The sequence below is a fragment of the Bacillus rossius genome, chromosome 11, assembly GCF_032445375.1.
Source record: "Bacillus rossius redtenbacheri isolate Brsri chromosome 11, Brsri_v3, whole genome shotgun sequence".
NCBI classification, from domain to species: Eukaryota; Metazoa; Arthropoda; class Insecta; order Phasmatodea; family Bacillidae; genus Bacillus; species Bacillus rossius.
This window is the reverse complement of record NC_086338.1, coordinates 48,735,647-48,762,739: the sequence shown is the minus strand read 5'-3', so window position 1 is coordinate 48,762,739 and position 27,093 is coordinate 48,735,647. Positions and strand designations below refer to the sequence as shown.

Here is a 27,093-nt window from a genome sequence, read left to right as displayed (position 1 = left end):
GTAATTTATAATTAAATATCTAAATAAAAAAAAAATGTAACTTACAAGGTGTGGCCTCGGCACCCAGGTGTAAAATTGTCTGCCCTAGCAACATTATAAAATAGTTTTTAGTAAGCCGCCAAACGGCATGACCTACCGGTACAGCACTCACACAACAACTGCCTATAGCCATGCAGGGAAGAGGGAAGAGCGTGCCCTCACCGACCAATCACACCACAGCTCTTACATTCAAGGACACAACACATGAAGTACGTAACCGTTGCAAGGCACTAACCAGAGATACATCCCTGACTAGGCGGTCCCCTTAATGCACGTGATGATATCCTGTATCGTTATTTATACATAAGTAATATTTTATCAAATTGAAAAAAATACATGGATAATATCGTTTTGTTATGTTGGTTTCAGAAATTTTACTCTGAGAGATAATGGACATAACTTTGCGGTTGGCGGTGAGAAGGGCAGCAAGTTTGTTGCAGGAATATCCTCAGTCCTGCTGTACATATTTAACTTGCAACGCAATGAAGACCACAGGTTTGTGACCGATTTGTGTATGGTATTATGTTTTGCTCCCTGCTGCAAGTTCAGTTTTCATTACTGCTTACAGTATTTTTTTTTTTTTTTTGTTTCATCCGTCATTTAATTTTAGAGCCAGCTCGTAAATAGCCTTACCCTCAAAAAAAATTAAATTTATTTGATATTATCTGAGCATTCTAAAATGTAAAGTAAAAATGTAATTGCTGTTTAATTATGGCTTAACGTATTGTCGACATTGGTGTTAATTGTACGAGCATAGGAACATGTAACGATAATAGAATAACAAATAAATGGACTGTCTCTGGGTAAAAGGTAACAAGTCAAGAATTCACTTTTTGCAGGAGAAACAAAATACTCTTAGATAAAAATTGAATTTAAATACTTAAATTTTTCTTGCATTATTCTTTTATTTACCAACATATTTACCAACATAGTTGCCAATGATTAAAAATGCATTACATATTATAAGTATACTTAAGATTTTAAGTGACTTGTTCTCTAAAAATCACCAAAATGTGACTTGTTGCCTTTTACGTGGAGACCGTCCAAATATAAAGGTACACATAGTTATTCACAGTTGTTGCTGGACTTATGCATTTGCCATATTTAGCATTAGGATAGTTTATTATTTATTTTCTATTTATTAATTCTGAATCCTTCTTTACAGTTTGTCCCTCTACCCATATTACTAAATCTCAATAACAGAAAATATTTCCGTAGCAACCTGTTTAAATACCCCTGCTCACTGGGACATTTGTTCTGTTTGTGCGACGTATGTGTTCTTGAGGTTGGCAGCGACGAGGTTTTCCGCAGGGAGAGGCTCGGCGGGGACCGGGTGTTCACGTGCGTGGCCTGCCACCCCCGGGAGTACACGGTGGCCGCAGGGGACAACACTGGCCGCGTGCTGCTGTACCAGGGCTGCCTGCGGGCCCCCAAGTGTGTCTGCACCGTGTACCACTGGCACTCGCTGCCCGTCGTCGCGGTCGCCTTCACCCACGAAGGTACCCGCGCCGAGCTCAACATCGCCAGGGTGGGCCGCCCGACCGGCGAAAGACCGGGAAACCCTCGAACCGGCCGAGGAATTTTTTTTTTGGTTTCCGGGAAAAACCGCAAAGAACCCGTGAATTTTTGAAAATCATCGGGAATTATTTGGAAGGTCTCCGGGTAAAAGGTTAACAAGTCAAGAATTCACTTTTTGCAGGAGAAACAAAAAAACTCTTAGATAAAAATTGAATTTAAATATGTACTTAAAATTTTCTTGCATTATTCTTTTATTTACCAACATAGTTGCCAATGATTAAAAATGCATTACATATTCTAAGTATACTTAAGAGTTTATTGCTGGAATAAACTAAAAATCACCAAAATGTTACTTGTTACCTTTTACCCGGAGACCGTCCATTTGTTTATCTAGCAAGTTGAAAAAATTGCTTATCGTGCCTATGAACTGCATTACTTATGCCATTTTTTTTTTTTTTTTTTAGCGTTGTTCACGGTTCAGTTAAAAAACTATACACGCCATGCATACAAAATGCATCACTTATATACCATTTTTGAGCACTTCTTACTGTCGAATCTCCGCAGCCAATGTGAGGAATGCAACACGTGTTAATGTAATACTGTGAGTTGCTGGTGATTGGCCGTCATTTATGTTTATTAAAATTTTGCCTTTGCAATTAGTTTTAAGTACATTTATTCTACAGCAAATAGTATTAAAGTGATTTTTAGTGAATAGTAAAAAAAATACAATTTTGTTGCTAGTTTTTGTAAATAAACTTGAAACTGCATTTTTTTTTCTTTTGCTGCTGCTATTACTGTAGGCTGCTTAGTACTTTTTGCACGTTGAATGATTATTAAATATTTGTTGGGTTCCTCTTTTTTTTTTTCTGACAATTGCATTTGAAAATTTTTTGAAAACTTTTTAAAAAGTAAGGTAATCCATTGTTGAAATTTTAACGCACAGTACTCCTTTTTTGATTCTAGTGGAAATTGCCTTCATTTTACTTCTTTTTTCCTCCTTTTGCTGGAAATGGTTATTTAAATTATTACTAAGCGTTCCGTGGTACCAATATTGTACGTATTTACGGTCCTCTGCGCTGGATGTAATGATAAGAGCCGCGGACCGACACATCAATCACTACTTCTTACGCTCGTCGACTGGTGAGGCAGAACGTTTGTTTCCCGGTGTGACGGATTGCGTGCGTGGGGCTTGTGCAGGGAGCGTCTTCTTCAGCGGAGGGGAGGAGAGGGTGCTGGTGAAGTGGCCCGTGGCCTCGCCCCAGGAGAAGACGTTCGTGCCGAGGATGGCCGACACGATCTGCCACATTGCCGTCGCCCCGCAGAACTCCGCCATCGCCGTCAGTCTGGGCGACAACGGTGAGTTGTCGACTCATCGGGTTTCACGTAGCGCCAAGTTAAATTTTTTTGTCGTAATTATTTAAGGTCCCCCCCCCCGCCCATCCCCGAAGTTTTAACACCGTAAGTCCCTTGCATTTGCTGTTCTGTCACTAGTATTTCCAACAAATCTGTACAAAATGTAGTAAGAAAATCGACATGTAGTTTCTCCGTCTGAGGCAGGGTCTGTGTGGAGGCAATGGGTATTGACGCTCACAGGAGCCGGATGCCCTACGCGAGGGACAGACATGTCGTTCCGGCCAGCCCGGAGAACATTATGAGGTGCGATGAGGGGAGGGGGGTTGTGGAGCTGTGATGTAATGAATTGGTGGGGGGAAACGAGAGTACCCCCTAAGGGAACCCACAGGCCACGGGTATGTCCGCCACATTTCCCGCTTGCTTATAATTTGATGAGAAAATATCATGTTCCATTCTGCCATCACCCGCTCAGTGAAAGCATTTCTTTTTCCACGTGTTTTTTTAGTGCAATTGCACATACTGTAAAATGGATATGCAAGGACTTAAATCAATTGTGTTTATTTTTGCACTAAATTAATGTTCTTGCAATTAGTTTGATAATAAAAAATTAAGCTTAGTTGAGTTTTTTTATTAATCCGGACCATTAAGGCTGAAACCTGTTTGGATTACCATATTCTCGGAAATAGCTGCATAATTTTGACATAACGTTTAGTTGTCATCATGTAACGCAGTCTATAAAATTATTACAAGCATGAAATCACTAAACATATTGTTGATTAGATCAAGATCAAGAATATTTTTTTTAAATAATACAAAAAATAGTATTTTTATAATTTTTTTTTTACCCTGAACTTGCCTGGACAAGCAGGATTTTCAGATTAACGTATAATCTTTGAATATATATACTGTATAGAAGTCACCAGCCCAGGTTAAAATTTCTAATACAGTTTGAGGTAGTTGGTTAATTCACCGCCGCAATCGCCACCATCTCTAGGGCATCGACTTGTGGTGGTCCCTAGCGGACAAGTGTCAAACTCTTCAAACAACCCTTCCCCCCTTCCCGTTGAACGACCTTGAGCTGCAGTGAATGATGGGTGGGGGGGGGGGGGTGCAGGGCAATGACAGCGGGCGACAGGTGCTGCGCTCTAACGTGTAAATAACAACCTAAGACGATACAGGTCGTTACGGCAGCGCCCTTGCAGCGGTGAAGTTCCCAAGCTGCTCATCATGCGCTCCTGAAAAACGTAGAGTAAATCCTATCCGCTCGCGACTTCTATACAGTATATATATTCAAAGGTATAATTAAGAAAATGGAGAGATAATTCATGGCTACCTATGGGAATGGTGGAAAAATAATTTTTTTTTACTTTCGGAAAGTTGTAAAAATAAAATAAAAAGTTGAATATTTTTGAAAACAACTAGCGAGGAGAGGTGAAAGTCGGGGCGGGTGTGACCGGCGCAGGGATCAGCGTGCTGGACCCGCAGCTGGCGCTGGCCTGCCTGGTCCAGCACAGCTCGTCCCGGCGGGACGCCATGCACCGCTCCAGCCTCCCCGGGCGGCCGCTGTTCCCCGCGGGCCTCCACCTGGACCCCCGCTCCCGGGCGGTCGTCACCAACGGCCGGGCGGGCCACCTGCAGTTCTTGGACCGCCAGTCCGCCTGCCTCGTCTACAACGTGAGTCCGCCCCTCCTCCTGCCTCATTTACAACGTGAGTCCGCCCAACCTCCCCTTCTTTACCGTCCAGTAGCACGGGCAAGGGCCGGGGAAATCAGTGTCTTAAATGCCACACAGACCAGGTGCGCAACAACGGTGGGGGGCAAGGGTATTTTGCCCCCTCTCTGAAACCTTGAAGTGGGGGCAAACGGGGGCAAAGAAAGAGCTGTGTAATCAATTTTTAGATAGTAAAACTGCTTAAATAGCACCATTTTCCACCTTGAAATACAAATTTTCTCCGGACCCCCTGCTTCGATAGGGGGGATCGATGATTCTTTATAAAAAGGTATATTGCCCCCCCCCCCCCCCCCCCTTGGAAATTTAGTTGTTGCGCCCCTGGCATAGACCGACGGTTTTCAAAATTGTGCAAGGAAATGTATCGTTTCATGCTGACTTGCAGTTTCTCAGGGGATCCTGACTCACTGACAAAATTGTCTGGAACACATGAGCTTGTGTTATGTTTGCCACTTAAAGACCCTCCAGCACTTTTGGTTAAAATGCAAACACATGACCGCCATTTTTGCCACAGGTTTTCCCGTGTCTCACGGATGGAAAGGCATGTGGTTGTCTAATAATGTGTGAAGAAACGGGCTTCGCTCTCTTGCAGTTTGGCAAGTTTGCAGGAGTGAGCACTAAACCACCACCACAGTAGTACTACAGATACTTGGCATTTCCCCAAAGTCATTCATTGCATGCATCCGAGATAACTTCGAAATGTAAGCCTGACACAGTTAATCAGTTACTAAGGCTAATTAGCACATTTTTAGTGAAGATTGCACACGTGGCTAAAGTGAGAGGATTGGTGCACTTCCTAAAACTTGTTTTACTCAACAGTAATGAGAACTGTGAGCATGGCATGCCCTTAAAAACGTGCTAGCCTTAGTCGGCATGCACTTCCTAATTAACTAATAGTCTGAGACATCTGTAGCAACTTTAGGACTGTGTCCGATACCTTGATCTCTTTTTATATCGGAAAACGGTAATGGCATGTCAGTTTTGATGAAAAAAGTCAATTGTTAAGCCTCTGCAGCTCACTATGCACTGCATGAAGACGGTGCCCTTAAGTTGCAGGTTTGATTAATAGAAATTCACAAATCAATTGGATTAAGGGGGTGCCTCCCATTTCAGGTCATGATTTATATTTATATAAATCACAGATAAACTTTTAGACTTTTTCAATTGTTTAACTTTCACAAAATGAAAAATATATACAGCGCATACTTTTTGCATAATTAGCTGCCAAAGTTACATTGTTAACGTTTTTTGGGTTGTACAAATAAGAAGAATTTAATTTATTGCAGAACTGAAACTTTTTTTGGTTTAACTGCAATGCCACTGGCTGCTTCATGATATATGGTTTGCACTCCTATCACCAAAAACTCATTTCACGTTTCTTGGCTGTCAATTACCGTAACAAAAGTTGAGAATTTTGCAATGCCAAGTAAAATTAATTAATATTTTCTGAAAGAAATTCAAAACCATTTCTTGAAGCAGCCAGTGGCATTTCAATTTAAACCTAAAAAGTTTCAGTTCTGCAATAAATTAATTTCTCCTTATTTGTACAACCCAAAAACGTTAAAAATGTAACTCTGGCAGCTGATATGAAAAAAAAAAGTATGCGTCGCGTATATTTTTCATTTCGTGGAAGTTAAACAGTTGGAAAAAGTCTACAAGTTTATCTGTGATTACTGTAGATATAAAATCTTGACCTGAAATGGTAGGGGTTCGTGCCTACTGTGGCCGGGACCGGGAGCTGGGGAGAGGGGGAGGTGATGAACAGGGCAGGAGTATGGGAGTGGGGATCGAACCGGGAAACCCTTAACGGAGCCCCCGCCAGAACGAAGCGACGGACGAGTGACTGCCTCCCTGCCCGGCCAGCTGGACGTGACGGGCATGACCTACCTGGCCCAAGAGCGGACCGCGGAGCTGGCCAACGTGGACGTGGCACGGCTGGCGCTGAGTGGCGACGGCGCCTGGCTGGCGACGGCCGAGCAGTGCGAGGAGCCCGGGAAGCCTGCAGCGCACGTCCGCCTCAAGTTCTGGAACTTCGACGTCGTCAAGCAGAAGTGAGTCGGCGTACCGGGCCGGTGCGCCTCTTGTCTGCGAAGTTTCAAACCCCACGTGTCTTGTAGTTAAGGTCACAGACTACCAGTGTTTAACCCCATTTTAAATTTTGCCATATTTATATTTCACTGGAGCTGTTACTGGAGACCGGAAAAATTCGCGAATTCATTTCGCCGCCGCTGATCCATCATATTGCCATCCAGGGCAGTTAGTGTGTGCGAGACCAGAAACCGAAGTTTCTATACCTCGCTTAGTGCATTGTAAATCAGGTGCACCCCACACTTTTGTAAAATCACTTGGATCAACGGGCGGGGCGCGTGTCTTGTTGGATAAGTTTGGCACACGGGCCTGTGTGTGCGCTGGTAGGTTGTGTAAATTCATTTCGCGACAGGCTATAAAATACAAATAGTTATAACTCAGTGCCGCCTGCTATTGGCTCACACCACCCACTGGATGACTTTGGGCCAATGAGAAACACCTGACCGAAGCTTTATCGAATCACAGGCTGCTACGATGGGACTTCTCACAAGACAGCAGCCGATGAGTGGTTGACATTTGATCAAGAAGTGTACGTAGAACTATGGAGTTCGTCCTGGAGGTCATTGAACCCGCGAATTTTTCCGGTCGCCTAGCTATTACGAATATTAAAATGTGCCGTAACTGTAGTATGTTTAAGAGCGTGTCGTGTCTGTTCGTGTCGCAGTTTCTGCCTGAACACGTCGGTTAGGGACCCCCACTTCGGTGCCGTGCACTCGATACAGTTCCAGCCCGTCATCCCCGACGAGCCGCTCATGGCCGCCACATCGGGGGAGGACAACAAGCTCAAGCTGTGGATCCTGGCGGATTCCAGCAGCATCTACAGTAGGTGCACTCCAGAATACCTGCCTTGTGAACTATGTAGTATATTATTTTAAAAGAATAGTACATATTTACATTTTTATTTACATCTTAATTCAGTTTTTAATGGTTACTGTCAGCTTTATCGTTTTGTTGTTTTTGAAGTAATATTTTATAGTGAGGTATGTATGATACAAATATAAACCAATACCAATGCAATACCGATACATACATTTATTTATCAGATCTGATAACCGATACGAAACAAATTCAATACTTTTTGTAAATAATCATAGTGCAAGTCTCCAGAAATTCAGTATTTGTAATTAATAAGTCATTATCTTAATAAAATTCTGTATTATAAGGACTTTGGTAGCAAAAAAAAAATATTTTATGGCATAAAATTTGTGCATAAAACAGTAGACGTTATTGTGTGCATAACATTCAAAGCATAGTCTTAAATTACAGGAAAATCAAAGTAAAAGATGCATACAGACTTATAAACAGATAGTAAATAGAAAAAATGGATGACTCCTGAATGGATGAAATTGTACTACGTACATAACATATTTTTAAAGTGTGGATTGGAAATGATATCAGAAATGAAAAAATTTGCGAATATCATCTGATCAATACTGGTACTAAAACTAATAACATTGGCACATCACTAATATTTTATGCAAATTTTAATTATTTCATTTTATTTGTGGTGAAAAATTCCATAACAAGTTAGGTATTTTATTTCCTGTTAATGTAATATTTGACGAATGCCGATCTGTTTCAACAAATTTTACAGTTGAACACCAATACGAAACAATGAATAAATGTCAGTAATTCGTATGGAGTTATGTATGTTTTTCTTGGTAACTTTCAGTGAAGATGTTTCTGTAAACACCTTGCACTGCCTTCCAACTCCAGAACAGGGCGTGGTGTGGCAGTGCGACAGCGTCGGTTCCTTCCGGGACCTCCCCGCGGGCCCGCTGAGCTTCTCCGCAGACGGCTCCGTCGTCGGGGCCGCCTTCGGCCCCTCGCTGACCCTGTGGGTGCCCGAGACGGGTCAGCTGAAGACGAGCCTCACTCACTCCAAGCTCAGCTCTGCCATCAGGTGAGCGCTCGTGCGGCCAGTGTTGCGGGTCCGGCGAAACCTAGGATGGTCGTCGAGTGACGCACGGTACGAGCGGAAATGTTTTGTTTCCCCGTTATAGCGAGATCTACAGCGGAACCTCATTATTAAGAGTACGGGATACTACGAGATACCTTCTAAGATACGAGAGTTTTGTAGTGCACCGTCAGTTTTACTACGTAAATCATACTTCATTTGTCTGGTAGTTACGAGTGTTTCCTTTGTTGGCCCTTCTGTAAGTGTGAGCGATGAAAAAAAAGTTCACCCAGTTTTATTGAAGGAACTATTTAGTAGTATTTTATAACATCTTGCAGTTTTAATATTGCACCATCCTCTTAAAATAAAACATTTATTTAAACAGGTAAAACCACTGACACCTAAATTTTACGTCATAAAAATGACATTGAGCTGAAATTAAAACCATGAAATGTAGTCTCCGCCGCGACACGGCATCGCAAGCCTGTTCCCCGGGCGCGGTCCCTGAAAGTGCTGTGCCCCCCTCGTGTGTTGGAAGGCACGTGGTGTTCGGCCGGCTGAGCTGCTGCCACCTGGCGTGCGTGGCGACGGATGCGGGCCTGGCCGCGTGGAACCTGCTCACGCTGACCCTGGACTGGGTGGCGTCGGTGCGGCTGAGCGCTCTCGTCCCCGACCCGAGGTCGGAGCTCGTGGCCGCCATCTCCGCCACCAACCAGCGTGAGACTCCTGCTTCCCTCTCTTTTCTTTTTCTATTTATTTATATATTTATTTATTTATTTATTTATCGATTTGTTACATGCCTACCGACGGCATAAGACCATGGGTGGTATTCTAATCGAATAAATTAATCACGAATGTTGAATATATTTGGAATTAAGCAAAAATCTTTTTTCCCCTCTGGAATGTCACAGGACTCCCAGAAAAATTAATGCTACGTATACTAAATACAGTAAAAATTTAAAAAAAGAGAGAAAAACATATTCAACCACAATAGTGTGGTGTGAAATGCAAGAAAATAAAAAAAAGTGGTAGTGTGTGTTTTTAAGTTTAAAATTTTTTTTGCTAATCAAACTGATTATATACATACAAATAGTGTGTTATTAGTTTTTGAACTAAATCACAGATTATTTGTTGCATTCAAAAAGTATGTATGCACTATTTGAAGAAAACAAATGCAAATTTCACAATTAATCTTCTTAGTTTCATTAATTTTACACTCTCATTTTAATTTTAATTTTTTTGTGAATGAGTCCTACTTGGTATATCTACTGGTTAGGGTTACATATAATCAAAAAAGTTATTTGATTTGAAAAATTTTAATTCAATATCAAATTATTCATGAAAGTTGGATTTTTTTCAAATACTCCCAGACCCATAATGCCTTTTCCTGATGCAGCTTATTGCACCATTTCTAAATAAGCTCACCAGACAAAAAATTAAGTCACCCCTGGAAAAATCATTAAAGGTTCTTTTAATACCGTGTTACCTCACCTCTGGACTTGATAACCGACTAGATTTGGTGAGTGCACAATTTGTGCAAGTACGTCACATCCACGTTAAGCTACTCACTGAGGATTTGATCGTACAATTCCACCAAATTGCGAGGATGCTGATGTCAGCGTTTCACCTGCTGTTCCAACATGTCCCACAGGATTTACAATGGGGTTCAAGTCAGGTGATTTTGCAAGCCAATTGAGACGTAATAGCGTGGGGGAGTGTTCATAAAACCAGTCGCATATGCGACCAGCCCGATGAACTTTGTTGTCATCTTGAAAATCCAGTTTGTCAGTTGCATTCTCATCATGCAGATGTTGACTGAAAGGCAACACCTGATCATCCAAAATGTGATTTGTCAGACCACATTATGTTTCACCAGTCAGCTGTTGTCCGTGTTCGATTATTTCTAGCCCATTGAAGACGCGCAACACGTGGCTGTGTGAGCATTGGCCTCTTGCAAGGTTACCGACTGCAAACGTTCATTGCATACAGTTCCCGTCGCAACGTTCTCTCGCCAACAGGTTGGGACGGACCTTCTATCACTGACCGCAACAATTCCTTTCGGGTTCGGAAGCAATATTGATTCACAAGCCGTGAAACGTGTCTCCGGTCCCTCTCGATCAGGATCTTTTTCCGACCACAATTCTAATGTTGTGTTTCGTGGTCACATGTATTACACCACTGCTTGTAGACACATTGAACTGTCCGCTGTGAAACGCCGACAAATCCAGCAACTTCACATACCGTACGGCCATGGGCACGGCTGAACACGATCGCCCCGTTTTTTTTTTTGCCACTCTTGTCACATCCTTACATCTACCCATGTTGACGTACACTGTCCGCTTGAAACATCAATGTCTCACTGATCACTACTGCCTTATGCTCACGTAGAGACAGTGCGCGTGTGGTTGAGCACAGAACTCGTTCGCTGCGACATCTGTACTGGTTTAAAGATCCATCTGTGCGTGCACACTAGAGTGCCTAATTTTTTGTCTGGTGAGCTTACCATTGTACTGCTTTTTTTTTTTCCATTCCTTCTCCCCCAAGCCTCCCACACACACACACACACACACGTTGAAGCTATGGTTGTTGAACCGTGCTCTGTGCTGGCCGTGTTGGGCAGTGTTCCTGTTCGTGCCGTCGTCGAGCGAGGTGCTGCTCAGCCAGTCGGAGCTTCTCCCCGAGGACACGTCTGTGGTGGCAGCAGTGTTCGCTCCCCACCAGAGGGCCGGCAGCAGCTACAGGGAGGAGTCGCAGATTGTGTTCCTCAACTCCAAACAGGCAGGTTCAGATCCTTTTTTTAGTTTCACAACTTTACGTTTATACACTCCCGATAAGTGAGTACCTGAACTGTATTACAAACTCAGATCGGCCTGCTGAAAAGACGACCTAAGTTACATAGTTCAAGAAAGCACTTCAAAAGTAAATAACTAATTAAGTTCTGGATGTTTTAAATTTTGATGTTATGTATGAAATTAGTTGGGCAATCTTTACTGAAGAAAAATATTTAGTAGAACATTTACTCAGATTTTTTTTTTCGTGTATAAAACCAAAACTTTGTCCGCCGTTACATAATGTTCACCACGAGTGAACATAGCAACACAAACAAATTTTTCCTACGGCAAATTTCACTACAGAAAAACTTCCAGAAATCCAAACATGTTTTACTGTCTCTCTCTGTCAAGTCAAATGATAAACACTGTGGAAAATGCACGTGTTCAACTTTCGCATCATAAGAATATATACAGAAACTGCCAGAACATCTCAGCACACAAAAAGAAGTCTCGTGTCCTTTCTCGTCCTGACATAAAATATAGGCATACAAATAATATTTAAGGTGAATAAACTACTGAAAAAAAACATATAAACAAAAATTAACCTAGCAAGCTAAGTGAAAACCAGTAAAAATATAGTTAAATGACTTTTCTAAATAAAACATCTTAACACAAATTTTAATTGCAAGGATATTAGTAATGATAAAATACATATACAATACCCTACTAGGTCATAATGACCTTGAAGCCAAACACAGTGTTTTATCACATAATGGTCACGCTTGGATAGTCGCCGCACCATTATTTTAGTGCGTGAAATTTTCAAGAAAAAAAATTTCACATAATTTTTGCATGATGTTTAAGGTTCCACTGTTAGATTCTGAGCTTTTTGTGTCGGTAGTAAACATGACAGGATAAAGCACCGTGCAACAGCAATTGGTTTTCAAGTTGCTGGCAGGCAGTCTGGTAGTTATAATGGGAAAATACATTAATTACAATAAAACTTATTTAAAGATGTACCAGCACAATATGATTTTCCATCCAATATGGTCAAATGTTTCACTCGCTCCATTTTCTCAATAATATGTATATATATTTTTTTCCCATGTAAGATGTTGCGGAATTGATGGTTCTTCCTCCCTGCCTCCCTCCCGCCCTTATTCATTGTTGTAGAGTTCGTAAACTAGCACTGTACACAATCTCCACATATATATTTTGACAGGTTTTTTTTAGATGCAACTGTAACCCAACATTGTGTATTGTTTTTTTTTGTGTGAAAAATCCCAGATATTAAATGTTAAATAGTTCACTAATCTTTAAACAAAGATAATAATGAAATCTTAATTTTTTTTTCTTCCTTACAACAAAATTTTAACTCTATTGATTATATATTAGTGGTTTCGTAACTTTGTTCTGTTCCACAGGAGTTGATGGTGCTGGAGAGGAGAAGCGACTCAGAAGAGAGCGGCAACGCGTCCACGCTCAGTAGCTTGCCGTTTGAGGCGGACGTCCCGACCGCCTTCGCGACGTACCTCGGCAAGCAGAGGCGGACGGACGCGGAGGCGCCCGAGAAGAAACTGCAGCGGCACCTGGGCGAGCCGGCGAGGCAGGCCGTCAGGCAGGTGAGGCGTCGTCTCTGTTTTTTTTCTCGACTGGCCGCACAGGGACTGTGCAGTATTCCTCTCCTTACTCGTTACTCTCCGTTCTAGCTTATTGATTCACTAACATGTCTCAACACTGCTGCCATCAAAATCAATATATCGTCGCCTGAGAATTGGGGTGTTCTATGTCCATTGAAGTCGGAACTGAGATATAAGCTTTTTGAAAGTTCAAATAACTATGAATCAAGGGTGCCCATACCCGGGGGCAGGGGGGGGCCGTGGCCCCCCCCCTAGCTTTCAGGGAAGGAAAAATATATAGTGTAGTCAGGTGTTTTACTTTAAAGAAAATTATTTAAATTCGGTATTATGTAGAAATGGTTCAACACGAAGATATTATTGTATATCGTTTTTTACATGTCTACTTCATTTTTTATGTTAGTTCAAGCATTAGTTTCTGCTGCTGCATATAGGGTGTTGTGAACAGGGAGAAAACGCTGTTCAAGCGCAACGCCCGTGGCGAGTAATTCCCCTTCGTAATCCCGCCCAAGCTCACGCGATAACACAACACAACAGATTTAGACCAGTCAGAGTTAGACGACGCGACAGTTGACATGTGCTTGTAGACGGCGAAATGTTTTGCTACTTTTTCGTCATAATAATGTGAATGTTCACAAATAACATCTCAAAACAGAGATTTTTCAATAGTCTTTAGGTCTACATTTTTATGCATCTGGTCTAGATTTAGTTTAGTGTATTCAGTCAGTATAAATAACTTAAGTGTAAATAAATCAGAGAAAAGTGTAAAGATAAAAACGATTGTTATTATGTAGTGTTTCTTAGTTTTCCTCATTCGTCACGTCCGCTCAGAATATTCACAATTTTTAAGGTAAGCTAACACCTTTAAAGTTACTCAAATAAGAATTATTGTTCAGAAAAGTCTACAACGTAAAATTTATTTTGGAATTTTGAATTTAGAGGAAAACCACTTTTTCCCTTCAAAAGTGTTTAAAGGAATAAGGATTCCGCTACCTTCAGTAGACTCGGAAGCAATTTACACTGGAATCTCGATTTTACGTACGCTCACGGTCGCTTGGATTGCATTCGTAAAATCGTTATCTTCATAAAATTTTAAACACCCCATCCCGTGAAGATACATGTTATAATTTATTGAACGGAATATATATAATATTAAATAGTAAAAACAATGACTGCCCTCTGCCCTCCCCTGCGTTCCCCTTATTTTTTTTAACATTCCACAACTTGCCTGATTGCACGAGTGATATAAAAGTGACATCACAGCGACTAAACACAGTTGCACCACGCATTAAATCATGTTAACTTTTGTATGGTGACAGTAGGTTGTCCGACATGCCTTTCTTGGATATCTTTCCTTTTCGTAAGACGCGTGCTACTAAAATAAATTTATATTTGAGATACCTTGAAATATTCGGAAGAACGAAAACGCGGAGAGAACGAGAGAACGAGATGAGAGAACCGGCCACGCGCCCGGTCTGATTCGTTCGTGTAATGATTCATGACGTCAGGAGTCTGAAGAATTAGTAATCACAGCGTGCGCATGTTCACAAGAGCAAACGATAACTGATCAAATAAAATAGGGTAACATGAAAACTGAAAAGTATCTATACCTGAAAATGTCAACTGTTAAGTAGTGGTTTAAATTTGCTTTTTCACATTCAAATACACAAATTTGGAAATAAAAAACTAAAAAAAAAACTGTATGAATTAAAAATAACAGGGAAAGTAACTACAAATGTTCGCACACCATTTTTGGGTTAATTAATGTACATCATTTGTTTCTCTTCATACTGAATCGCAGTAGTCATATTAAATTTTTGTCTTTTTTTCTCTAAATGTGTTGGTCTACATGTAAACATTTTACTGTCACTAGAGTGTAAATAGCCTATATATTAATATTTGTAACTTAAAAAGTAATAAAATATAAATAATCTTGTTTCATATACGCAACTGTGATTCACTGGCTACGGAAAGCAATGTTCAAATACAAAAACACGTACCTAATACTCTAAAGGATTAACGAGTTACGACACCTGATAAAAGAGCCAGATCCCATACACAGAAAAGAATGAATTGACCGAGATGAACGAATCGTTCTGAACGAATCATTTCACGGAACTGATCCAAAAGAACCGATTCGGTCAAAAGAACCGTTCTGCCCATCACTACTGGCGACTGGCAAGCCGAGCCGGGTGGTTCATGTTGCGGCGGGCGGGGATATTGTTGCCTGGCTACGGCGAGTCAAGGTCACGCGTCGCTTTTCGGTTTAGTAGAAATCACGCGAAAAAACAAATACACGTGATATCTCTCTACAACCCCCCCCCCCCCCCCCCCCCCTTTCGAGCCTCACGTGATTAATGGACGATCCCTAAGTCTGCCCCCCCCCCCCCCCCCTACAAATTATCATATGGGCGCCCTTGCTATGAATATCATGGCACAGAACAAAATAATATTGGTCTTAAAATTAAGAACAAACGTTTTTATGTGCGTAGACGTGTATGGATGTAGTACAAATGAATACTAATATTAATTTCGTGTCCATAGCATAAAAAAACCTAAAAAAAAGTGGACATAGAACACTCCAATACTCAGGCGGCGATATGTCTAAATACATTTTAAATTCAGGGAAGTAAATGTTTGAATTGTATTTCGAGAGTAAAGAACCTAAAATTACATCTCAGTGTGGGCTTGGAGATAATTACATGAAATAACAATTATTTAGTGCCAACGTTATTAGCATAGAAGATATGTTTTGAGACATGTTCCTTTACTTGATGCTGGCACTTCTACCTGTAGCTTGTTTCCTTGGTAAGGGGTTGACGAGGGGGTCTCAATGTGCCTTGTCGCCACAAGGCGGACGATTTGCATGAGGCACGGCCGAGGCACAGGTGGCTCAGAATTTATTGCCACTGTCAGTTTTCATTTCAGTAGTGTTTACTCTTCTTCTAGTGAGTTACATTTCATATTTCCCATTTTACAGATACATTTTCTTAATGATTCTTAAAAAATAACCGACACTCGTAAATTTTTTGTAGCTTATAAAAAGTGGTTTTAAATACCATTGTACTCTATGTTAATTTTTCTTATGTACATATTCCCGTCAAAACTGTACGGTCCTTCAGTCTGGCAAAATTTGTAATCCGTCATGGCTGTAGTCACAAAATAAAGCATTAAGGACCTCTTATTGTAATTATGATGTAATGATGTGTGTGTCTCGGTCCTCAGTTTTGCCATTTTTTTGGCAATTTAACCTGTACTGAAAACTAGAAATGTAATCCCAGTAACACAGAATACTTTATGACCAAACCTTTCCTAGTAAAAATACAGATTATTTCAAGCAAAAAATGGTTGTGGTTAGGCTTGTGTGAATACAAGTTTTTTTTTATGCAAAGCAAATATCTAAATGAATCTGAAAATATTCGTGAAGTCGAATCGAATTGCGAACATTTTTCTTGGCGAAGCTGTATTACACTTATTTTACAAAATACAGGTTTGAAGTAAAAAAAAAATTATTGTTAAACATTTGTAATGTTTAAACTAATAACAATTATAAAATAACCATGCATAATATTGTTATTGAGCTATCATATTATATATATATATTTTTTAAATTTGTTAATTTTGTTTTTAAGTAAAAAACTACAACACAAAAAAAAAAAACTAATTATTTGCATGAGCGGATCTTAGGCTTTCGATGTTTTAAAGTTTTGCAACAAACACAAAGCTCCACATTAGAAAGAAAACTTTGCATTGCAACGGAAGCTTCAAATAAATCAGATAGCAAATTTCCTGCTAAATTCAAATCTAATACGTATTGAAAAGAGCTTTGATTGGTTCGCTTAGTTGAAGCTTTGCACAGGTCTATACTCTATATGTCAGTAAATGTATTGTTTTTATGCTTGATATGAAAAACTTCTTGTATTCATATAATTATGTCATTAGGCAAAATTATTTTGGAAATTAAATGTTAATGTATGTTTAAGCAGGTTGTATTCTTTTCTACTGGTCAAACTACTATAGTGCATTTGTAATGCAAATTCACTTCATGAAGCTAAGGGTACTGGATAAGGTGTGGAATTAGAATTTCAGGATATGTAAGTGAGCCAGTTTGTTTCTACTAATAAATATATATTTGTCTAAAAATGTAACAAAAGTAAAAAAGTGGAGAACAGCAACATAGTACACTATACAAAGTCACACTATTCTGAAAATCATTCAGTTATGGTTAACAATAATTCTATCTACGTAGTTATATTATGACAAATAACATATAGTACTTAAAGAAAACAACAATTTTATAGAATACACATGACATAAATAAATGTGAAAAACTTGTATGATTATCACTCTTGTGTTCAACAAATTACAACTTACAAAAAAGACATGTGAGTGGCGGTGATAGAATGTTTGAGTTTTGTTCTTAAAAAAACGATCACATGAGAAGTACTAGTATTGTCCAGTCATTCTGTCATGGCACTGCCATATTTTGACTGTCCTTAAAATATGCATGTATGTATCCTTCTATCACGTTTGGTTCATGTGCTACACTTCATTTTTCATTTAGTGTGTAGGTATGTTAGGTTAAGAGAATTATTTGGGGTGATAAAAATTATTTATGTTCAAGAAGCACAAAAAAAATAAAATACCTTAGAAGTTAAAACAGGTTGGGGCACTTTGTAAGCTTTCGTGGTACGGCGTTCTTGAGTTATTCGTAAAATTTAATGAAAACGTCTGTTAGGAGATATTTCCAGCAATCAGTAAAACATGAAAGGTGCAGAAACTATACCAGGCTTACAGAGGCCGCCGCAAGGAGAGGCGTGAATGAGCATCGCTGTTCTGGGTGTTTCGGGAGTCGGGTCGGCCCGGGGTGACGCGACACGTCACAGCCGCTCTCGCCCCTTCGAGAATGACGCCACGGGGATATATGTGATGACGCCGGCTTCTGCCAGAGTTCCGAGGGTTCGGAGAGTTCTGAGAGTAGCAAAGAGAGTCTCCCCCTCGGGGAGTGATACTGGCGATACCCGTGCGATCAGCGAGAGGTGAAGAGGACAAGTGGCCCTTGGGGAGCGAACCGAACCTATTGGGAGGCGATACCTGCGAGAAGGCCTGGCGAGCAAGTCGGTGCGACGAGCGATAGTTGATGACTGTGCTGCGGTGCGGCGTGAGTGTGCGAAGGAAGCGGACAGAAGAGCGAGCCATTGTCGAACCAAGCTCCAATGGAAAGTGTTAAGGTTTCAATGATCAGTGTAAGACTAATTGTTGTGGACAGAAATCTTAAATTTATAGTGTAGACATTAGTAAAAAATATAACTGTACTAATTATTTGGGCTATCCGTTATGAACCCAGTTTTATCCCCACATAATCATAACAGTATAAAGAATTCTAAGTGAGAAGTCGTAAGCTGTGATTCCAAAGGTAGGGACCAAAGCTTTGGTAGTTTAAACGAGTGTTTTTTTGGGTCACAGTGGTGCGGTGCCACTGCTTCACTTCACTCATGAATTTAGTTCATCGTTTACATGCACTTGAAGTTAGAGATATTGATGTAAGTTGGAAAAGGCACTAAATTTCTTCCAGCGTGATGTAGTTCTCATCTGTAAATTACCTACAGTCCATAATTTTCGTAAGCTCAGTGTGAGTAAGTGAATTTAAAATGATGATAACTTAAATATTATAGTAGTGATAACTGATAGCCTCTGCTTTGAAAATATTTATAACATTAAAATTTACCTCAGACTTGTTTGTGGGCTGAGCAAACGAAACACTGTGTCCCTAAGTAGCATTTCTTTGCTGTATGTTCGCACGGTTATGTTTGTCTTTATTTTGTAATTTTTTTTAGTTCTTCGAATTTTGTAGACAAGTCGATTCCACTGACAGTATTTGAGAAATGTCATTTACCTAAAAATATGACGCTGTACTTTGTAAACCACCAACAATCGATTTCACTGCTGGATATCTGTTCTCACTCACTTTTAACCCCGCGTTAAAAATTGTTTTTTTCCTATTTCCTCTTCGTCCAATGGAATTCACTCCGCGATGCCCGGCCGCTTGTCATCCGCCACAAACACCATCTGAGCGTCGTACATGACCGGGTCGGTCTCATCCGATTGGTCGGAGTAGTCCACGGTCGTCGTCGCCACCGTGGCGGCCGCAGATGCTCTGAGCTTCTTCTCCCGCAAGCTCAAGGTCATGTTCTGACGCAGCAGCCGGGAGTCTAGCAACTGAAACACAGTCTTGTGCGTTCAAAAACCACGCATTATCAAAATATTACAAAAAAAATTGAGAGTAATTTTTTGTGCAAGTTTATAGCCGGGCATCACAGCTAAGAATTTGTAATTCACATATTTATGGATTTTAATTAGCGCGGTGGTAAGACATTATTCAGAGGGCCCACATTTTAATCCTGTGGTTTAATAAAATCCTTCGTGGTCAGTTCTGGGACAGTTCCATACTGGGTTCAATTCCAAAGGTATCCAAGTCAGTAGTCATATATGTTAGAAACATGGTATACTGTAATTTTCCCTACCATTGCATGCAAAATACAGAAAAAATTATAAATAAAATTATGTTTATATATATATATTTTTTTTTTTTTTCATTTCAAGCAGGAGTTTGTTTTTAACCCAAGGGAAGTTGGGCTAAAGGAGGTAACTATAGTAATTGCAAAATTGGGAACTTTAAAAAATTGTTAAACTATATTTTCATTTTAATGTGAGCTAAACTGAATATTAAAGAGTTTATGTATCATTATATTAAATTGTATAAAATAATTTTTATTCAAAACATTGCACAATGTCCTTAAAGTTATAGGTTAAATTGAAACAAAAGCATCAAGCCTTTTTTGTTAGTATGGGTAAAGCAGTTAGACTTAAAAGTTCCACTTTTTTTTTTGCACAGTATTGAAAAACTACTTAGCTAATGTTTACTTAGTTTTTAGATGACTTATGTAAGCTATTGCAATGTCATTTTTCCAGGCATTAATTTTAGAATATTTAAGCAGCATTAAAGGAAAAGTGTCAACCCCCTACTCTAATAAAAAATATTCCCTTTTAAGAGACTTCTCAAGATATTTTGGTATTTAGACTTATTTACAGGGAAAATATATTACCAAGGGTAAAATTGTATGTATCTATGGACCACATACTACATTTTTTATACTTATTACGGAGAAAGTTTTCTTTAGTAGGATTTTCTTAAGATCGCTTTACTATTAAAGTACAAGTATAGGTACTTCTAAAGTACAAGTATCCCTGCATTACTTTACTATGTGTAATTTGCCATTTGAAGAGTGAGAAAAATGTGTTTACGAATTACATTTTAAAATATTATATTGCATTAAAACTGAACGTAAAAATAAAAACATAGTATCATATTTTCACTAACATGGAGCTAGTGACAAATGAAATTAATTACTAAAATTTATAGTTATCTTCTCATGTTTTTCTATGTTAATAATTTTGTTATTAGTACTATTCATTTGCCTACCACAAATTGTGAAAATTATTGTGATTTCTCTACATGTTTATTTTTTTCTGGAAGGGCCATGCTTCTTGTATGTTGTAATAGACGTGCATTGACACACTATCCATCGATTTTAGCTTGTATTGATATATAGTTTCTTTACCACAAACAACAAGAATCCAGAATGATAGAAAGGAACCTGTTTGTAATGCATGTTTCAATGTTGAACAACTATGAGCATGCGTGTGCCCCACCTTGATTTTGCGGGCGATGCATACAGTTTTTCCCAACCCTGCTGTGGTTGGGAACATGCCTCGCGCCGTGTTAGTGAAGCTCGCGGGGTTAGTTGCGGCGGCCGGTCGCCGCTGCTACTTACTGTGTCGAGGCGGGCGAAACGGGGCGAGCACGGACTACAGCTACCTGACAACATTGCCCTGCGGCTTCTAGTATCGGCGGCTCCTTCCTACCCTGTGGTTGCGGCATCTCCGCACCAGGTCGAAGCGCCTGTACCGCAGGCAGTGCCACTGGGGGATGTGGCGCATGTTCAGCAGCGCCTGCAACACGCCACACTTGCGTTGGGAGTTGCACTGGTCAGGGGAAGCAAGTCACTGGTTTCACTCGGAATCCTGGCAGAGTCACGGATATTCCCCAGCGCCAGGGGCGTAGCCGGGGGGGGGGGGTGTTAGGGGTTCAACCCCCCCCCCCCCCCCCCTAGCACCAAATCTTTAATTAATTTCTTATTCATCACTCAAACAAATTTCATATTAAAATTTGTACCATTACAATATTTAAATTTAAGTACCGAAAACTGCTAAAATAGCACTATTTTACACCTTAAAATCCAAATTTTCTTGCCACGTTAATACGGGGGGGCCATGCTTCTTAACACCCCCCCATACACAAATCCTGGCTACTACGCCACTGCCCAGCGCTAGTAATTTGAGGGGAAAATTCCCATTCTCCAGTCTGCCATCAACTAAACTGTGAAAGCTGTTTTTTTTTTAAATTATGTATTAGTTCATAGTCATACAAACTATAAATTGGGGTATGCAGGGTATGCGTAGTTCTGTTTTAATAAAGAAGATGGAGAGAAACGTGGACCGGTTAGGGGTGGGGGGGAGGCTGGGTTTTCTTTATTTACTTCAGAACTAACCAATAACCCACGGTTTCGCTCGCACAATTTCAGGATATTTCTGACGTTTTACCATTTCAAGAAATGTATGTGATTGATTCGAAAAATGTTTACCAAAAAAATAGACGCAATACATTTTCAGGCATATAAAAGATCTAATTTGCAACATAACCGTTTAAGAATTATATTTTATAATGTGTTTATGTGTAAGCCTTTTTAATTTTTAGTATAGATCAAAAAAAGGTGATTTCATAACTTCCATTTTAGTGTGTTCGAGGATTTATTTTACCGCATAACTTACATACTGCTAGATTAGCTTCAGAGATATGACTTTTATAATAAAACTTATAATAAACATTTTCACACCACTTAGCGGTCGAATATAAAAAAAATGGTAGAGGTAAAAATCATGCCATGAAATAATATCATGTATGTTTTTTTTTGCTCAGTTTCTCAACATAAAATTAATTTACACCAATATATAATACAATTCTATAAAGACGTACTTTCGTTTCACTGCATTTGGGGTTGAATTTAGAAAGGTAAAAGCATCCTTTGTTCTAAATTATTTAAAATGTTTATACTCAGTTCCTTACATCCAGCTTTATTTGTTATGAAGATATGAACTTGCTTCCTTTTCACACCCTTAGAAGTGGAATTCCAGAAAATTGAAGGAAAAAATATACAAGTAAGGAAATTTATTAGTATTAAAAACATTTCTTTTACTTGGTTAGCTTGAAGTCATATTTACCCCTTTTTCATGTCCTTAGGGATTGAATTTTGGAAAATAGTAAAATTGCAGTTGTTTGTTTTGTTATGTTTATTATTTGTTCCTAATAACTATTTTTTCATGCTTGGTTAGCTTTGAAGATATAATAAATTATCTTAAAACCATATTTACCCCTTTTCCATCCCCCTTAAGGTGGAATTCTTTAATTATATATAGCCTAGTATTTAAGTTACCCAAAGACCTTAATAATTAAAAAGAAAATATATCAAAATCTATCAAGTAGTTTTCGAGTTCTGTCAATACAAACCGACAAAACATTTTTGTTCTTAATTTTAATTTTCCAATATTTGTAGCCATTTGCAATTAGTTTTTTTCCCCCCTCCTAAATTTCAACTACTGTACAGACTATTTACTTTGAATATTTTATTATTAGTATAGATATTGCAGAAAAGGTAAATTGCTCTCAAAAATAAATTGGAGAAATTTTAAATTTTGGTTAGGAAAAGTCAGTCCAATTTTATTACAGATTTGTGTGGACACTCTGAGTACCTATTCGGATGCTACTGAATGAACAAATGGGCTTAACATCTCATGGACATTGAGGTGTTCAGAGGCGATGAAGGGTGATGAGATGAAAATGGATCATTGACGGAATGAGACCCCCACTGGCAACATCTGCCACATTTTTCGTTTGCAAAAAAATTAGGCCTTGACTCTGCCGGGAATCCAAAAGATGCTGAAGTAAACTTTGATAAACAACTAACAGATGCTGGTATCCAGGTAGATATAATCATTTAATGCAAAGTATATTTCATGTCTATTTACAAATAATTAATGTTTACCCTCCATATATCTTAATATTGTGGAACCTTAAGTAATGATATAAACAGATGGACAAAAAATTACGTTTTAGTGTCAATACCAAGTAGTTACTATGAATTTTACTAAAGTAGAAATAAAATTGTAAAAGAGTTAAATGTATGGAATTAGACCCTGCCTATGCCCCCTACGCGTGAAGCATGAATATACTGATGTAAACTTTTTAACACGCTCCCACGTGTCAGAACCTGTTTACGAGACCGACTCGTGTTGAACTCGGTGTTGTGTCGCCTGCCGCCTGTAATCAGGTTGGATGTAACTGCCTCAGTGCACGTAACGTTAACATGCGATGATCCAATTACGACAGCTGGGTTGTTTACGAGATCAATAGCACAAGTGGGTAGGCACTGCGACTAGAGATGCAGGTGGGAAAAATTTTATGAAAAATATGACCACATTTTTTTTTAAGGTTGCCAACATATAAATTACTTAATTAAAATAGGTTAAGGAGGTCATCATGAACTGTGCCAGTGAAAGTGACTCTTCTTAAGGTGGTCTCTCACATGCCATGTTGATTTTTTTCTTACTATTACTATTAGTTTAAGGCTATTTCTGTAAATTCAGCGCTATAGCTCTTTTGCATTTGTTGTTCTGTCACAAATATATTCAACTGGTATTTATTTAGTGTTATATAATGGGTGTAAGAAGTTATAAAAGTGTTTATAATTGTTATCAATTTTGCGAATTTTCACAGCAATTAAATAACACTTAGTAAATATCTCTAGAAAATATTTATGATTTAACAACAAATAGAAGAGAGGTATAATGTTAAATTTACAGAAACAGCCATTAACGAATAATGATAACAAGAAAATGAATGAATCAACATGGTGTGTGACACCCCCACCTTAACGTGTGCACCAGCGCTATATTAATACACGCTTTCTAAGCTGTAGCCTGTACACTTGCATATTGCTTAATATTTATCCCCTGCTAGGAACTTCTTGTGCCCCTTCCGGTATCACAGAAAATTTTCTGGTAAATTAATTGAAAAATTACCCCAGATAAACTTTTTCTGAACAGTTAACATGTTTGACGGTAACTAGCTTCGAAACTAAAATTTCGCAACACACGCGGTCGTACAACTCCGGACTCGCGTTCGGGACTGCCAGGATTCGAGTCCTAGCCCAGCATCCGTCAAAATTCTCGTCCGGTCTCGGACAGAGAGTACAGTCACCCTGCTTGGTACAAGGTCACGTGTGACTCTTGCTGTTTCTTAAAGGATCCTTCACCTGCGATATTGAGTTACTGCATTCTCACATCATTATTTTTGTTTCATTGCAATTCCTGTGGAATGTTTCACTATATGACCATTGCATATCACTTTTTGCTGGTAACGTTATCTACTATTCTGGAAAAAGTCGAGCAAATATTTACATTGAAAATTTATGTCAGACTAATTCCTTCATTATCACCTAAAAACATCCATAACAACTTCTGTTTTAGTCTTTTTGCTCTTATATACATACAATTTTATATAGGTAAGTGTAATGGCCTGAAATGCTATTCATAAAATCTAAATGGTTTCAGAAATTTAAAGTGGTTTGTTAAAGGCATCTGAACACTTGAAGCACTGGGTTTTATTTGGCTTTTTTTAAAATTTAATTCATTGTAAATTTTTAAAAAAATAAACATATACAAATGATTAATCGAAAATTGTACACAACATGAATTTTCTTAGTTCATGCCAGTATTGAAATATATGTGTAATAATATTTAAAATTGGTTAAAACCATTCAAAAATATGCCTATGTGGTGAATTAATAAAAACAATTTAGATCAGTAATCTGGCCATTTTTGAATCTAATGCCAATTTTTTCTCTGCTAAAGTGTTTTGGGCCATAGTGTATTGTACGATTGATAATATCATTATAATGATTTCTTTTTTATGAGAATATGATTGTAGTTATTTTTAAGGATTTTGTGACTTTTAAATAAAACAGTTTTTTTTTTCAATGTTTTTAGAATACGTTTTTTGGAAGAAAGAACTTGGTGTACAAACCATCAATATTTGTGTTACAAAAATAAGTTTTCAAATTTCCATATAATTTTTTTATTTATTTATATCGTTTTTTTTTTGATAAATTAAGTGAACTTAGACAATAATTTTTTTCATCCCTCTACTGCATGAATTTTTTTATCTTTATAGAAAAAAAAATATATGTTTATCATTTACAGCATGGAGATTACAGCAAAAATATTTTTAAAATTTTTAACTTAATTTTTAAATTTTTTACTTAATAAAATCGATTTGTGCCATATAAGGCACAATATGCAGTTATCGGAAAATAAAAATTATGTAATATAAAAATATCTACAGCTGAAAATTTTCTTCCAGTAAATAATATTAATTAACAATAGGTAATATACACAAAAAAATATATATATATTTTTGTTTATGTAATGATCATCAGGGGCTGCCAGAAATGGTTTCTGTAGCTTGTGCCGTGTATGGAACCCCCGTGCAGCTGCTGTCCTGGAGTAATTTCGTTTTTTTGGAGAAAAATCTAAAATGCTTTATGCAGAATGTTTTACAGTATGCAGTAGAGGGTTAAAATGCATCCGGCAGACAGCAAGCAGTTCACAAAAGTAGCTGGCAGACGGTATCGGATCCAGAGAGGGGGGCTAAGGGGCTCAAGCCCCCTCCAAAAGCATCTGGGTCCACTATTGTTTTAGTGTTTGCCTTGATAAAGCCCCTAGCCTCAGCTGGGTCAAGCCCCTCCCAAACCAAAATCCTGGATCCGCCACGCCACTGCTGGCAGACATGTTTCTCGTGGAGGTTTGTCGAGTGAAGCACAGCCCGTTGGAACATTGTCGGCTGGACTCGGAGGCAAGATGGCCCAGGGGGTTGGGAGGGGGGTGGGAGCATTGGTGTAGCTGTGTTTCATAAAGTTGGGGGGGAGGGGACAAATAATGATTTTGATGTCATGTAAACCCATTCACCCTCTTACTAAGATGGGGGGGGGGGGGGGGGTCCGGGGATCCTTCACCGGAAAATTTCGAATTTTTAAAGTGCAAAAATAGCGCCTTTCTAAGCAGTTTTTGTATCTAACCATTGGATACATCGATGTTAAAATTATTATTGTTTCCTTAAGATAAAATTTGATGAGTGAAGAAATTACAAATAAAGTTGGGCGGAATAATATTATAAAATAAAAATATCACGGTCTAGAAAGTTGACAGTCCCCTCCACCCAAAAAGTTCAGGGGGACACGTCCCCCCTGTCCCCCCCAAGTTCCTACGCCCCTGGGTGGGAAGGGGGGGGGGATGACTCACGTGCTCCGGGTTGGTGTAGGGACGCGCGTGCGTCGCGGCCGCCAGGAAGACCAGAGTCGCCAGCGCGCATGCGCACCACCGCAGCAGCAGGCACTTCATCGCCGTCGACGTCTCGGCGCGCTCCTCGTGCCGTGGAGGGTACTATCGACTAACCCTCTGTCGTCCCGCTGCGCTTTGTGCCGTCCGTCACCGACGTCGCGCCGTCTTTATAGGAAGATAGGATGAGTGGGGGGGGGGGGGGGAGGTGGTTTCACGTCGCGCGGGCGCGCGCGCTCTTTCGCAACGGCGCACGACTCGTCAAAGATACCCCCCCCCCCCCCCCCCCCACACACACCCCTTACCACCCCTACCCACTTCCATCACTCTTGTGAGGACGAAGTATTTAAGGAAAGAAGAGAAGCGGGTCGCTGATTTTACACCCCCCCCCCCCTCCCACTTCATCATTCCCGTTCTCCCGATCGCGGTCCGAAATAAAGGCTCACATAGAGTAAATGACGTCTACTGATTTCCAGATCGACGCTTCCCTAGCTTGTTTTTATTAAACCCTTTTTTTGTACACCTTCATAATTATAATTAGTTTTAAAAA

At 39.5% G+C, this 27,093-nt stretch overlaps 2 protein-coding genes across 2 annotated transcripts in view; one reads left to right on the top strand and one right to left on the bottom strand.

The window, feature by feature from the left end:
- LOC134536931 (WD repeat-containing protein 75) overlaps positions 1–27,093 on the top strand; it is a 69,209-nt gene that overhangs the window by 5,737 nt on the left and 36,379 nt on the right. The window contains exons 4-13 of the mRNA XM_063377028.1: positions 409–534; positions 1,351–1,538; positions 2,755–2,913; positions 4,373–4,584; positions 6,502–6,689; positions 7,391–7,548; positions 8,443–8,629; positions 9,162–9,340; positions 11,244–11,401; positions 12,819–13,016. Of these exons, the coding sequence (XP_063233098.1) occupies positions 409–534; positions 1,351–1,538; positions 2,755–2,913; positions 4,373–4,584; positions 6,502–6,689; positions 7,391–7,548; positions 8,443–8,629; positions 9,162–9,340; positions 11,244–11,401; positions 12,819–13,016 (1,753 nt within the window). The remainder of the gene's footprint in view (positions 1–408; positions 535–1,350; positions 1,539–2,754; positions 2,914–4,372; positions 4,585–6,501; positions 6,690–7,390; positions 7,549–8,442; positions 8,630–9,161; positions 9,341–11,243; positions 11,402–12,818; positions 13,017–27,093) is intronic.
- LOC134536930 (uncharacterized) lies at positions 17,139–26,688 on the bottom strand. The gene is made up of 3 exons (XM_063377027.1): positions 26,508–26,688; positions 20,958–21,044; positions 17,139–19,250 (listed from the first exon to the last, which is right to left on the bottom strand). The coding sequence occupies exons 1-3, from the start codon at positions 26,604–26,606 to the stop codon at positions 19,056–19,058; spliced, it is 381 nt and encodes a 126-aa protein (XP_063233097.1). The 5' UTR covers positions 26,607–26,688; the 3' UTR covers positions 17,139–19,055.

Bases quoted from the DNA above. Each gene is read 5' to 3' on its own strand.
- LOC134536930 (XM_063377027.1), bottom strand. From the start codon at position 26,606: ATGAAGTGCCTGCTGCTGCGGTGGTGCGCATGCGCGCTGGCGACTCTG. The intron at 21,045-26,507 runs GTGAGTCATCCC...GGCGTGTTGCAG, and splicing joins CCTACACCAACCCGGAGCAC to GCGCTGCTGAACATGCGCCA. The intron at 19,251-20,957 runs GTAGGAAGGAGC...ACTGTGTTTCAG, and splicing joins GGAGATGCCGCAACCACAGG to TTGCTAGACTCCCGGCTGCT.